Below are 13,801 nucleotides of genomic sequence, written 5' to 3' on the forward strand. Positions count from 1 at the left end.
AGGTGTGTAAGGCATAAAGAGGGAACTGCAAGGAAAAGAAAGTGGTTGTGTAACATGAAGGGAACACCTGAGTGCTGCCTTGAAGTGCCGGATTCTCTTTCTGTCACAATTTCTGTAAAGGCTGAAAAGGACCAACTGCACTGGTCCCCAGTTGCAAGCATGGTCTTATTTCACTAACAGCAGTCAGCAGCTATATCTCTTGATCACACAAAGAACTGATCAATGAAGAAATGGGTTTTGAATTTGCCAGCCCAAAATGCTGGGATTTTTTAAACCATAATGCCTATTTACCTTAGGTTTCTATGCTACCCATTTATCTCAAGAGGTGCTAAAAAGGTATTTATTATTTCTTTTAAAGCAGATAAATAGAGTAGATTGAAGCAGGTAAGGAAGCAGGAACTGATGCCAAACTGATAGGTATCCATCATCTTACAGGCTCATGATGAGACTAATTGAAGTCAGCATGTCATATTTAGTAGCAGCATGAGAGACAATCGATTAAAAAGAATACCCCCCACTTGCCATTGTAAGAGAGCAGTCCTGAAAGCCAAAAAACTCGATATCTGAAAAAAATCACAAGCCTTGGGCTTCTCTAAAGGAAAAAGTATCTTCTTGTGCCAAGGGTAAGTCATATCCCAAAACACACTATCTCTTGCTAAATGAAATCATAGAATCAAAGAATGGTTTGGGTTGGAAGGAACTTGAAAAATCATCTAGTTCCAACTCCCCTGCCATGGGCAGGGACAGCTTCCACTACACCAGGTTGCTCCGAGCCCCATCCAACCTGGTCTTGAACAGTTCCAGGGATGGGGCATTCACAACTTCCCTGGGCAACCTATTCCAGTGCCTCACCACCCTAATAGATATTCTTCCTGATATCTAATCTAAACCTACTCTCTTTCAGTTTGAAGCCATTCCCCCTTATCCTATCACTACATGTTCTTGTAAAAAGTCTCTCTCCATCCTTCTTGTAGGCTCCCTTCAAGGGACTGGAAGGCTATAATTAGGTTACCCCAAAACCTTCTCTTTTCCAGGCTGAACAATCTCAATTCTCTCAGCCTTTCTTCACAGGAGAGGTGTTCCAATCCCTCTGATCAACTTGGTGGCCTCCTCTGGACTTGCCCCAACAGGTCAATGTCCTTCCTGTGATGGGGACGCCAGAGCTGGATGCAGCACTCCAGGTGGGTCTCAGCATGGTGGAATAGAAGGGTAGAATCACCTCACTCAACCTGCTGGCCATCTGCTTTTGATGTAGCCCAGTATACAGTTGGCCTTCTGGGCCGCAAGTGAACATTGCTGGCTCATGTCCAGCCCATCATCCACCAGCACCCCCACATCCTTCTTGGTAGGGCTGCCCTCAATCTCTTCATCCCCCAGCCTGACCCAGGCGCAACACCTTGCACTTGGCCTTGTTAAACTGCATGAGATTCCCATGGGCCCACTCAAACTTGTCCAGGTCCCTCTGGATGGCATCTTGTCCTTCAGGTGTGCCAACAGCACCACTCAGCTTGGTGTCACCTGCAGATTTGCTGAGGGTGCACCCAATCTCTTTGTCTATATCATTAATGAAGATACTAAAAAACACTGGTCCCAATATAGACCCCCCGAGGGACACCACTTGTCACTGATGTCCATCAGGACTCTGAGCCATTGACCACTACTCTCCAACCAATTCCTTATCCATCTAAGAACAGTTCACTCATGGAATCCATCTTTCTCCTATTTAGAGAGAAGGATGTTGTGGGGTACCATGTCGAAGGCTTTACAGAAGTCCAGATAAATGACACATGTAACCCCTCCCTGTCCACTGATGTCACTCCATCATAGAAGGCCACTAGGTTGGTCAGACAGGACTTGCCCTTGGTGAGGTCATGCTGGCTGTCCCAAATCACCTCCCTGTTCTCCATGTGCCTTAGCACAGCTTGTTAGCACTACAAAGAGAGAACTTATTTATTGTATACATCCACACCTGACTGTCAGTTCGTACTAGTGTCAATGACGCAGGCATCTGGCACTGACAGCAGAACACACAAACAGTGTTTTTGATAACCAAGGAAACTGCACAGTAAGATGAAACACTAATGTGCCATAGCATGTAGATTTAAATATCTGCTCAGTGAATGTGAATCATGCATTGGCCTCCAGGAGAGACAAAAAAAAAAACCCCACGTGTTTTACCCAGTGACACATCTTTGAGTGGATATTTCTGGAACTGCTAGAGATGTCTGTGTCATCTTCTGCCTTAAGAACAATCCCGTACATTTGGAATGACCTTGGAACACTAAGGTTTTATCCTTGAGATCTGCATATTGCCTGAAGCACTGAAATTGTAGCAGGATTATGGCCTCAGGAAAAAAACACCAGGAAATTAATAACTTTGTATTTAGACAAGGATCTTGGGCAGTGCCTTCAATAAACCTGTGGTCACATACTGAAGACACAAAGAAAATTCATAATAATTATCTGCATAAAAAGGTTATTATCTGTCCTGTGGGTCTTTTCACTGTACTTCATGGACACCTACCTGGACAGCAGCTGAGCAGTCTCTGTTCTCAATTCACATTTCCCAACTGGCACTCTCAACATTTTGATCCAAACATTGTCTTAAAACATAATTTGTGTATGTGTTTTGTAGCAGTATTTAAAGTAGCATAATGTTTCACTTAATATAGCTATCGCTACCTTTGCATTGCACACGAATTTTCATTCAATCTGTCTCTGAAGCAACATAAGACAAGAAATGTTCTTTAAAGGTTTAAGCAACTAATTCATATTTTGAATTTCAAGGGATCTAAGCCTGTTCCTCTGTGACAGCCAGGAGACCTGCAGCTGCAGTCAAATGCTAGAGTACTCTACCTATCTGTTCTGTCAAAAACTTGTGAGAGACAAAGGAAATGTTAATTTTAAGTTTATAAAGAAACAGAAATAAAAAGGCAGTGTGCAATCCTACAGGCTTCCTGACTTTCCTTCAACTTTCAAGGTCTTGCAACCTTTATAAGGCTTATGAGGATCTGGAATCTGTCCTTGGAGTTTCTGGAGCTCCTGTTCCTTTGGGCTTGTAAAACTCCATAGCTCTTAAGGGTCTCCACAGCTCTGGATACTCTTCAGTGATACTGCTTTATGAAACTTAAGGAGCAGCCCATAAGTTCTTTTTTCTTCTCTATTTTTTGTCCAGCAAAAATTACTGAAAGTCTACACTAGACCACAGATTACCTCACATGATCTTTAAATCATGCAAGTTATCTCTCCCTAGTGATCTTTTTGTCAGGCAGAATTATTGAAGGGTGAGTTAGATTTCGTTAAATGTCTTCTCAAAAGATTGCTACAGCATTAATGAATTTATGTATGTATTTATTTAAAGGGGTGAACTTAAAGAAGCAAACAGCTTAGATGGGGTTTGTTAAAGATTTACTAGTAAATGACTGCATCAATAATCCCCTTTCTAGAAAGTTCTATCAGTGTTAAACATTGAGTTCAGAAAATTGAGGATGTTGCTCTAGTTAAAATTGACCAGTTCTATGCCAGGGTGACTCTGGTAGACCTGGACAAAAAAACAAGCTGACTGTATCCGTTTTGTGGAGAGCACTTACAGGGTGCCACATTCCAGCAAATCTATTCTGGCTCAAATAAGTGCAAGAACTGTTAAAGAAGCCAGAGAAACATATGGAATGTGAACGTGCAATATGTTCCTTCATTCCTGAAGAGCACAGAGTGGTTTGAACTAACCCAGTAAAGAGATGAGAGAGAAAGATGTTGTGTGTCACAGGTGCAGACAGCTAAAAAAAGCTTCCTTTTGTACCAAAGTCCTGGCAAAAGATATGAGTTTTGTTTAACTACAGTATCCTTGATTCAAAGTTTACCCCAGCAGGAACATACAAGAATTAAAAGGCAGGTTGCTCAAAAGCTTGTCATCATCAACTTATGAAATCAGAGTTACATAAAAATGTTATGGGCCAGAATTTCAACTGAAGGTAGCCATTACCTTTGAACTTGTCTGAATGCTCCCTTTCAGGGTTATTATGGAATACTACCCAAGCAGGTGCAACCTCAGTTATAGAGACAACACAGAGCCCAGTGGCATTATGGCAAATCTTGGAAAACCTGAAAGGAAACTGCATCTGCTCAGCTTCAATGTAGTTATAACTTTTATTTCTTGTTTTAGACAGGGGTATTGAGAACCTCTGTTTGTAGGTCATTATAAACGTTGCATTCTAATTCTCACTCTCACTCCAACTCTAGCAGCTCATTAGAATACTTCATCCCAACTGCTGCCAAACAGCAAGAACTTCAAGTCTTCCCAACTTAAGTTTATAGCTGGGAATTAATATTGGCTATTTGGTTGCCACAAGAGAAGATTCAGGTTGCAAAATTATTTTGACAGTCGTAGCAAGTCACTGCTAGCCACCACCTTGCCTCTACTCCTCCTCCACAAAATGAGGGGCACAGGTGTAATCATAGAGCACAGAGAGTTGTACTATTCAGACCTCTCCCACTACTAGATGAAAATAGGTGATGCATATGACCAGAAAGGTTGGACAGTTCAGGTGTAAGGATTACACAGAAAAGTGATAAAGCCCACACAGATATTGTTCCTTCCACACAGTTGGGTGCAGAGCAAGTCACCATATCCATCTCCTCTGCAAACACTGAAGTGCAGGAGGTATTTTGGAAAAAAAACATTTGGAAGACTGCAACCTCCACAACTTCAAATTTAATTTTTATCAGGCTACAAAATATTTTCTCAGAAATTATGTGCTCTTATTTTCTTTAGAGATTATCTTGGTATTTCCAAACTACTATTATTTCAAAGTCTCTTTGAAACTACACAGCAGTACACTGCCCACACTAACCTGGAAACATTTTCAGCAGAGTTTAAAAAAAAAAAATCTCTTCCAAGAAGCTGAACTGACAAGTTTATTTCCTAGGACTCAGCTGAGCAAGATTGTTCAGGAGCAAGTACAAGTGTAACCCCAGAGAGTTCAACCAGAATAGCCACATCTACATTATATACACACTTGATTACCCTGCACAGAACCCCTTGATGCCTTTTTTACTCCAGTTTGTCTAGGTTCCAGAAACAATAAAATGTACAAGGTTCCCAAGTGACCTCTTGAAGACTTCAGGTAAAGGAACTAAACTTCGAGAAATACAGCACCTTTGAAACAGCTTATGCTTAGAGGAGTAAGAAAAGTCAGTTACACACTACAGGACTGTAGCTGAAAAACAGTTCAAGATTATTTTCTTCATCTAGTTTAACCTTTTCAACTCAAGTTCCAATTTCACGCTATCAGAATGTATTTTATGGCTCTTTCCAGTTCTGGCCACACACAGTGCTACTTTACAGGATATAACCATCCACTAACAGAAGAGAGGATATTAAAGCAAATAATGTTATAATTATATCTCTGGGAGTAATATATTCTTCCGCAAGTTTATACCAGGAGGACCCTACAGAATACACCAGACTTTTATGTAATTTTTGGATTACTGCCCCCAACCCATGCAAGCTAACCTACTAATCTAGTTTCAAGCATCAGTTATTGATAAGTGACCTTACTCAACGACCTTTCTCTTCTTTTAGCCTATTATCAAATTCATGTCAACCCTTAGCATTACAAATAGTTTGTGTGTAATATAAGAGTTGAGGAACCTGCAATTCTTAAATTTTTTTTCATGGGTCATGTCCTTCCTCCCTTTCATGTTACTCGCAACTGACTTCACTGCTCTTGAGAAGAATCAAATCAGCAAAGTTTTCCTGGGCCAGGAATCAATGGATTAGGATGAATGATTTTCAGCCTTTGCACCATGGTCATAACGTAACTGCAAAAAGTGAAGAGAGCTTTCCAACAATTTTCTTTGTTCACACTACTGCTGGAAAACTATGCAGGATAGACAAATTGGAAAAAAAAATCAAAATTTACTAGGACTAGGTAAAATCTAAAAAAATCATAATGCATTAGAAAGCCAGTCTACTGGATTCCTCCTTATTTCTTCTTGCAAACTCTGCTGGACCGCAATCCCATAATTTCCCAGTGTTTGATTCCCTTTTCCTTCCTTACTTCTGACTCCACAAGTCTCAGATTCTTCTACCATCTTAAATTTCTGTAGAATAACACACTCATTGCCAGGAAGGCAAGCATGATAAATCCAGATTTGTTGCTGAGAACAAAAGAGAGTTTATCCAGAGAGAAAATGAGAGGGAGAGACCAACTGGTAGGTGTTACCTTTACATTTATAAACCTGAAACTTCAAACTAAGTTCTGCATGCTCATGTACTGAGCTCTATCCAGACAACACTGAAGAAAGGTTCCTGCCTTGAACAAGCTGCAATTTAGAACACAACAAAGCTTTTCATCATGTGGTCTTCTCACAAAAACCTGCAAAGATTTCTAAAAGATCCTCGGTGAAATGGAGGCTGACTCTCTCCTTTGGGTATACAAGAGAATGGGGATAGGAGTTTTGTCTGAAATGAAAGTTCACTGGGAACTTTGTTTGTTTAAAGCCAGGGGTTCATTTTTCAGTGAGATCTCACTTTTAGAGAAAGTAGAGTATAAAGAATATTGTTTTAACTGTGATGATAGACAAGGTTTGGTCATCCGTCATTTTCTAAAAAAAAAGAACAAACAAATGAAAACACCTAAATTCTAGTTCTTATCAGGAACTAGAGCTCGTCTGAGCTGTCTCCACCTTTCTGGACCTGTACAACTGTCCATTAGGCCTGCCAGACACCAGACAAACCTGCCACTTCAATTCTTCGTAGTTAAGTAAATAGAGATGTATATTGTAATAAAAAAAAAATCTGTGTCTTAGAGAAGAATAGAGGGCTGTTTCAGAATAAACAAATACCTGACATTATTCTTTACAGCATTAATCTTTTCCAAGACTTTGAAGTTTGACAGTGCTATTTCACAAATCCCTAGGACGCTGCTTTACTGCTAGGTTAGAAACCTGATGTGGAGCTGAAGAGGAAAAAAAGAGAAAGATCCCAAAACAGAGAAGAAATATTTTAGTCTGACTGGTGAGTATTTCTATTTCTTGCTGCCATAAATTTTATGTATCTTGTAAAAACGGAGGGGATATGACAACTTCCAAAACAAGTGGAAACAACTCAATCCCAAATCTCTTGTTAAAAATCACCTTCTCTTCTTGACTTTCCAGAGAAACCTTCCACATTTTCAGTGAGTTCAATAAAAGTTTGTATAAAGTGTAAGCTCATTTTTCAAGCTGTGGTTTGTCACCTCTGCATTTCTTAACAAATTTTCTCTTCCTTGTTCTTTTCTATGTGGCAGTCTTATGACTTTAATTATGTCTTGGCCATCTAGCAGCACTGGCAAAAGGCAAAAGAATTCTTGTTAGAGCAAGTATACTCCCTCTTTCATGTGACATAGAAATGCTTACACTTCATTAACCTTTATTATAAACTAGTCACTGGAAAAGTTACTTTGCTAGAATCCACACTATGGTTTCGCTCTACAAACCAAAAAATGTCAGAATGCTAAATTACTGTGAAATACCGCTCACCTCCTTCTGAACCCGAGATTAATGACACGATGCGGAAGGGAACAGCAGTGCTACTAGAAGCATAACAGGTCACAATCGCTTCTAAAATAGCTCATCAAGAACAGGCAGCAAACCATCACAGATGGCTCCCAGAACTAAAGCCCCACTTCTCAACTTACCCATCACTGAGACATCATATTCAACCAGCAGAGTCGCCTCCTGCCCACATTGTTTGAGAATACTCATAGCTTCAGCATGTGTTGTTCCCAACAGTCGGATCCCATCAACACTCAGCAGCCTGTCCCCAGGTTTGATTGTGCCCTCTCTGATGGGACATTAAAGGAATGATCTTTGTTAATATAAGAAAAATTGATTTGGAGATAATACCATTTTTATGCAAAGCAATTCTCTAGAACCCTCCCTGTCATCCATCCCTCGTGCCTTAACACTTAACATTTACTTTGACAGTGAGAATGTTCAGAGGGCGCAGTGGAAAGGAAATTGCTTTAATTGGAAAGTCAGTGACTGGAAAACAGCTTACCACATAGTGAAATAATCAAGTCACATTAAATTGCAACTAAGTATAGCGTCTGCTCCAACATATGTTTGCTTTCTGCCTTGTCCACACAACTCTTTTTTCATACATACACAAACATCTCTTCCTCCAATATTTTCTTAATAACAAACATGAGGTGCAAACACATGAGTGCAGAAACAGATTGCAAAACATGAATGTCCATTCATTTTCTTTTAAAATATCTCTTACTTGGATAATTCCATTTTTCTTTTCTTCCCACCCAAAAATAATTTGGCTCTAAATTATTATGTCTCCTAGGCATATCTCATAATCTATTCAGAATTATAATAGAAAATGAAGTACTAACACTGTCAGCTTAAGAATCATGGAGAAAAACAAGGATGATGGAGAGAAGAAAGCGATGGAACAAAAGAGAGGCTCTCTTGAAACATTTTCTTCTAAATTAACATTTCCAATGTCAAAAATGTCAACATAGGCTACAGAACATCAGTCTGCTTTACAGAAACTGCCCTTTGAGTTTCTTGAGTGTTTTAAGGACATGAGTGCCATTTGTGAAAATATAGTTTGTACACAGAAATAAAGTGATATAAATATATTTGTATTACATACAAATATGGCCAAAACATAAATCTGTATGCAGAAGTTGTCTAGGTAACGTTATGTGTGCACTCACATGCAGATATGTACAAATATCTTAACAGAATAATGCAACAACACTCAGACACAAGACAGTATTATTCTGAATTGCAAGAGAAAAAGATGGTAGTGTTAGAGTATAAAAAGCATAATTAAGAGCTACACCATTTGTCTGAAGGATGCAAAAAAATGTGCTCTGACCTACTGCAGGCATTTGTTCTAATAATTTTGGGTTAATTTTTGAAGCATTTAATGAGAAAGTCTGATGTGCAAGATTCTAAATTAAAGTTCATACACACCATGGCACGCTGAGCCTCTGTGGTTGCCCATTACTGTTCTCGTTGATATTATTATTATTACAACAATTAAAGGCTAAACCATGAATTTCAAAGGACTGTGTTTGAATACATCTATTTCACTCCAAATCTTAACTTCTGTCCCAAATAATTCACCTTTCTCCATTTCTCTTTCACATGTACTACAGAGAAAGATGAAGTGTACCTGTCAGCAGGCCCTCCAGGTCTAACGCATGTTATTACAACAGGACGAGATTTATTTCTGTCATCATGTGCTCCACCTAGAAAGGAAAAAGTGAGAGAACGTACACCTTCATGTTATGGTTTTTATGAAAGCTCATTTCCAAGAGGCAAACCTAAATCTTGCAGTATGAACCTTTACAGATGGGCTAAAAAGATCAAAAAATGGCCAAACTATTAATATCACCCTCCTCTGAATTTAAACTTAAATAAAATCAACTTACTCTATGTATAGATGAATCTTTAAAAAACATTTCTATGGAGTGATTCTTAATAAATATATATTTTTTTCTTAGAACTTTTACTCTGCAAATCTGACCTCAGTGTGAACACTTACTGTTCTGTTGTGTTTACAGCACAGAGAAAAAGAACACCCTTATTTTATGTATACTCAGAATGAGTGGCCGCTAGGGAATTTATGTATTAATTAAAAAAAGGTTTTCCCTGAAGAAACTGATAATGCATCATTGGGGTACATTATTTAACAGTTCCATATTTTCTTCTGTTCTCTTAAGTCAGTGATAATATTTTAGTTGCACAATTCAGACTATCATCATGATTAATCAGATTTCCTGCCTAATTTATATAAATACTACATGTAAATCTTTTTTAAGAAATATGACCTTTCTGCTGATTTCAGGTAGCAGAAGGTATGTAGCAGAATCTGGTCTTATGTGAAATGAAGTTTATCATGTTTTCTTCAAATAGTTTATTAATTAAGGTTCTTCCATAAACAAAAATTAGAGCAGTTCATAAAAGCAGTACATGAAGGTATGGAAAAGGTAATATGACTTTAAGAAACTTTAAGCCATAAATCCTTACGTATTTCTGAGTATCATAAAAAATTATCGCTTTTTTGCTTATTTAGATAATACAAAGGGTTCAAACTCAACAGTAACTCACCTCTTATTACAAATCCAAAAGTGTTCCCCTCTTTATGTAAAGTAACTTCCACAGTTCTAAAGATGAGACTGGATCCTTGTACAGCTAAAAGAAAAACAAATAAAACAAAAAGAATCCAAAACTTAATTATTAGTATTTTTCTAATTATACACGTAGACTTACACCTTTTACAATTTAAGATAGATATTGGGTCATTACATTCAAAAGACTGAATTACAAAACAGTCAGACGGAAGACCTGTAATTAAACACAACTCGTCCTCTTTTTGAGAGAATTTTGGACCAGATATTTTGCAAAGTGCCAATGGTCTGGGAAAAGAGACAGAGATGCATGTAACAGGTGAGGAATTTGAGTCTTAGTGTTTAAATTATGGCATAATTTTGCTTTTCTTGTAGTTACAGAAGAGCGCTAGAAAATACAGAAATACACAGTGAGAAAAAAATGGCAAATGAAATTCTTAGAGCTACCTATTAAGCTTCTTATTCAGCTATGAAAACATTTATTTTTATTGCACAAAGCAAAGACAATTGACATTTTGGGGGTGTATCTCTAATATTTCTAATCTCAGATTACTAAATTAAGATGTAAAACGTGTTTTGTATAATAAGGATTTTTCTTTTCTTTTTCAAAATGTAGCATGCTCCCTCATCACTGATAAGTGTAAGAATTCTTTGACTTCTAGTCTACTCAGTGTTTTCTCTGTAAGCGCTAGAGGAGTGGTGCACAGCTGGATTAGGGGGTGAGAAGCCTAATGCACAGACCAATGCATTGGGTGTGATAATCCACTTTGTAGAATTTGAAATCACTGCTGTTAAGAGACCGGCAGACAGTTTACTGTTAGATTTTACAGGAAAAACTTTGGCAGGGCCTGAGAATTCTTTTCTGAAGGGAGAAGGACAGTGGGCAAAATTACACACACTCACACTTCCCACCTTCCAGTCAAATACTGCAAACAGCACAACACACGAAGTTAAAAAAACCACCAAACCAACCCATCTCTATAAAATACATGCTCTGTGAGCAGCAGAACTAATGAAAACTTATGTTATTTAATGTTTTTGCCTGCAATAACCAGAGTTTCCCCGTCAGGATACCATGAAGGGAAAACGGAGACCACAGGCTACCCTGCATGTGCTGCCAGCCATGAAAGGTGCCAGAAGAGTGGTGCCCCTCAGCACTGTATGCCTCTCTCTCTGAGGACTCCCCTACTCAGGGACTTGCTCAAGTGTCTATTTCCAGGACATGTACTGTAATGTACTTTTTTTAAAGCTTTTCAATCCCAGTAAAAAAGTTACTGCAGGGACCCAGGAGAACCACCCAGTGAAATCACATAAATCTCATTTCCTTAAGAAAGTAGGTGAAATATGGCCCTCCCGAGCACTGCTCTGTGCTGCAGTAATTCCTGCTACAGCTTGAAGATCAGGACTGTGTTACTGAGTCCATGTGGTTGTTTCCTTTCAGCTAGAAACACTTCACTGACTGAAAAGGACCGAATTATGGGGAGGAGTAGACAACTCTTGCCTTCATTCCTATCAACAGAAAGCGGCCTCGCATGTAGCTCAAGATGAATCCACGCTTCTTGCTCTGTTTGCTGTGGCCTGTAACCTCCACTGAGGACAGACAAAACCTACAGTTCAACAGCAAGGATTGGCATGTAGCATCCTTCCACTTGGGCAACAGGCACTCAGGTGGCTGTCCTTCCACCCCAGCCTCAACCTGGTACTGGAAAGAAGTCCTTAACTTTTACCAACAGCAAAAGGCAGGTGTGAGACAGGTACTGGCTCGTGCTGAAACTGGCTGCTGTGACCATTTCCAGGCATGGAAAGAAGCACTAGGGAGAGGGAGATTACCAGTGCTAAACCAAATTTAATCCACCATTATTAAATGACTGACATTTCCCCATGCTGAAACCATGATAGTCCTTTCTCTGAGGAGGCAACCATGAGAACAACAGTAGAATTTCATTACGTATGGGGTCAGGAAAGAGGTGCCAGGACTTCACCACATGACTTATCAGAAACCTTCTGTGTGTAACAAAAGCATTGTGTCTAGCTTGTTCACTAGAAGTTAATGGAAACAACTAGATTGCTAATTATCTCCATTATCTACGCTTGTATGAAGACACCAGAAATTCCAAGGACTTAAAAAAAAGTTATAATTTCTACTGTAATTTGTCTTGTCTACTGTTTCAGTGGACAAGAGTGGCACATATGCTAAAAGGGGATGAAACAAAAGAAAGTCCACTTGAATAAATGCAAACCAATTAATGCTGGTAAAACAAATACATCTGCAGCAAACTCAGAACTCCGCTAACTTCATTAACTCAGATTCTGTGTTTTAGAACATGAAGTTCTGTTACCACAAGCAAACACTAAATAGAGAACATTCAAAACATATTAAGATGGTTGTCAGGAGGTCCTAAACCCCACCAAATATGTAATTAGACTAACCCTCCAGCTGCTAGAAAGTTGTGGGGAGTTCATCATCTTCTGAATACTGAAGAGAGTGATGGATTTTTTCGCTTCTATTACAAGGAAACTCTTTATTTAAGGGGGCATGAACTTCCTAGTTGGCTCCAGATTTTTCTGGCCAAACACCAGCAAACCGCATCTTCTCCCCTGCAGTGAGCAGCATGAAGGAGCACACACCCTTTTAAAGGTGTGACTGGTGCAGCTCCTTGGTGCCAGGAAGCCACCTGACACTCACTCCTTCACTTTAGGTCCCAGGTTTCCAACTCTCTGTTTCTCTAGCTTTCACTTCATTCCTGATAGACTTGATTCCCACTGATTTGCTCCTATAGACACACTGTTATAGACATAAGCACATAAGAAAGAGCAAAGGAGAGGCAAGGAAAACATTCAGTAGCATTCTGTGACTTTAGCGTCAGCATAAATTTATATTTTGAAGAAAATCCTGCTCAGTGAAAGCTCTTGTTTCCGTCACACAATTCTTGCAAGTTTATGTATCCTCATGGCCTACCCCTCTGGGTCTTCTGCTCTAGAAATGAAATGTTGCCTGAAAGTGACATCAGAAAAGACTGAAAAGTCCCAAAGGATGTTGTTTATCCAGGAGAGAGGAAGGGTGCTGCAAGTGAAGAGACAGAAGGAAAAGGCAGAAGTAGAACTAGCAGATATTCACTAGTCTCATGTTAGAAGATCTTACTGTAACAAGAAGGATTTTCTTGCCACAAAATCTACCCAAACTGATTTCCAGTATTTAAAATTGCAAACAAGCAAACAAAAAAAATAAAATAGTGGAGATTGACAACTCTGCTCTGTCAATGGTGGGATTCATGCTTTTAAAACATCTGAAAGCATCCCCCTGTACTGCCATTTCTTTTCTACTGCTTCAACACACTGCGATAAGCCACAGAAAAAAATAAAAATAGAACATAAAAACCCAATCATTGCCAAAATGGCTGTCATCAACCATGCCCATCTCACTGCTGACAACATCTGCTATTCTGCATAGGTTTCAGTTTGCTCTGTGATTACTTACAGACTGGAGGCAGCTCATACTCCACTTCTAATACAACCCTTTCACCAACGTTCTTGAGCAGGCTGATGATCTCATCGTGGCGAAATTTGGTCAGATTGATTCCATTCACAGATTTGATGTAGTCACCTACATCCAGCTGGTCACTCCTAGGGAAAAGTACATATTCCTTTTGTTAAAGACAGATCTTCTG

General features: G+C 39.1%; 1 protein-coding gene across 9 annotated transcripts in view; it reads right to left on the minus strand.

Annotated features, from left to right (window-relative positions):
- The window catches only part of GRIP1 (glutamate receptor interacting protein 1), a 322,759-nt gene that overhangs the window by 71,855 nt on the left and 237,103 nt on the right, over window positions 1-13,801 (minus strand). For all 9 annotated transcript variants that reach the window (XM_032687522.1, XM_032687528.1, XM_032687521.1 and 6 more), the window contains exons 4-7: window positions 13,612-13,757; window positions 10,114-10,197; window positions 9,176-9,251; window positions 7,680-7,825 (exon numbers count right to left, since the gene is read on the minus strand). In XM_032687522.1, coding sequence (XP_032543413.1) covers window positions 7,680-7,825; window positions 9,176-9,251; window positions 10,114-10,197; window positions 13,612-13,757 — 452 coding nt within the window. The remainder of the gene's footprint in view (window positions 1-7,679; window positions 7,826-9,175; window positions 9,252-10,113; window positions 10,198-13,611; window positions 13,758-13,801) is intronic.

This window comes from Chiroxiphia lanceolata, chromosome 5 (genome assembly GCF_009829145.1).
Source record: "Chiroxiphia lanceolata isolate bChiLan1 chromosome 5, bChiLan1.pri, whole genome shotgun sequence".
In the NCBI taxonomy this organism is placed as follows: Eukaryota; Metazoa; Chordata; class Aves; order Passeriformes; family Pipridae; genus Chiroxiphia; species Chiroxiphia lanceolata.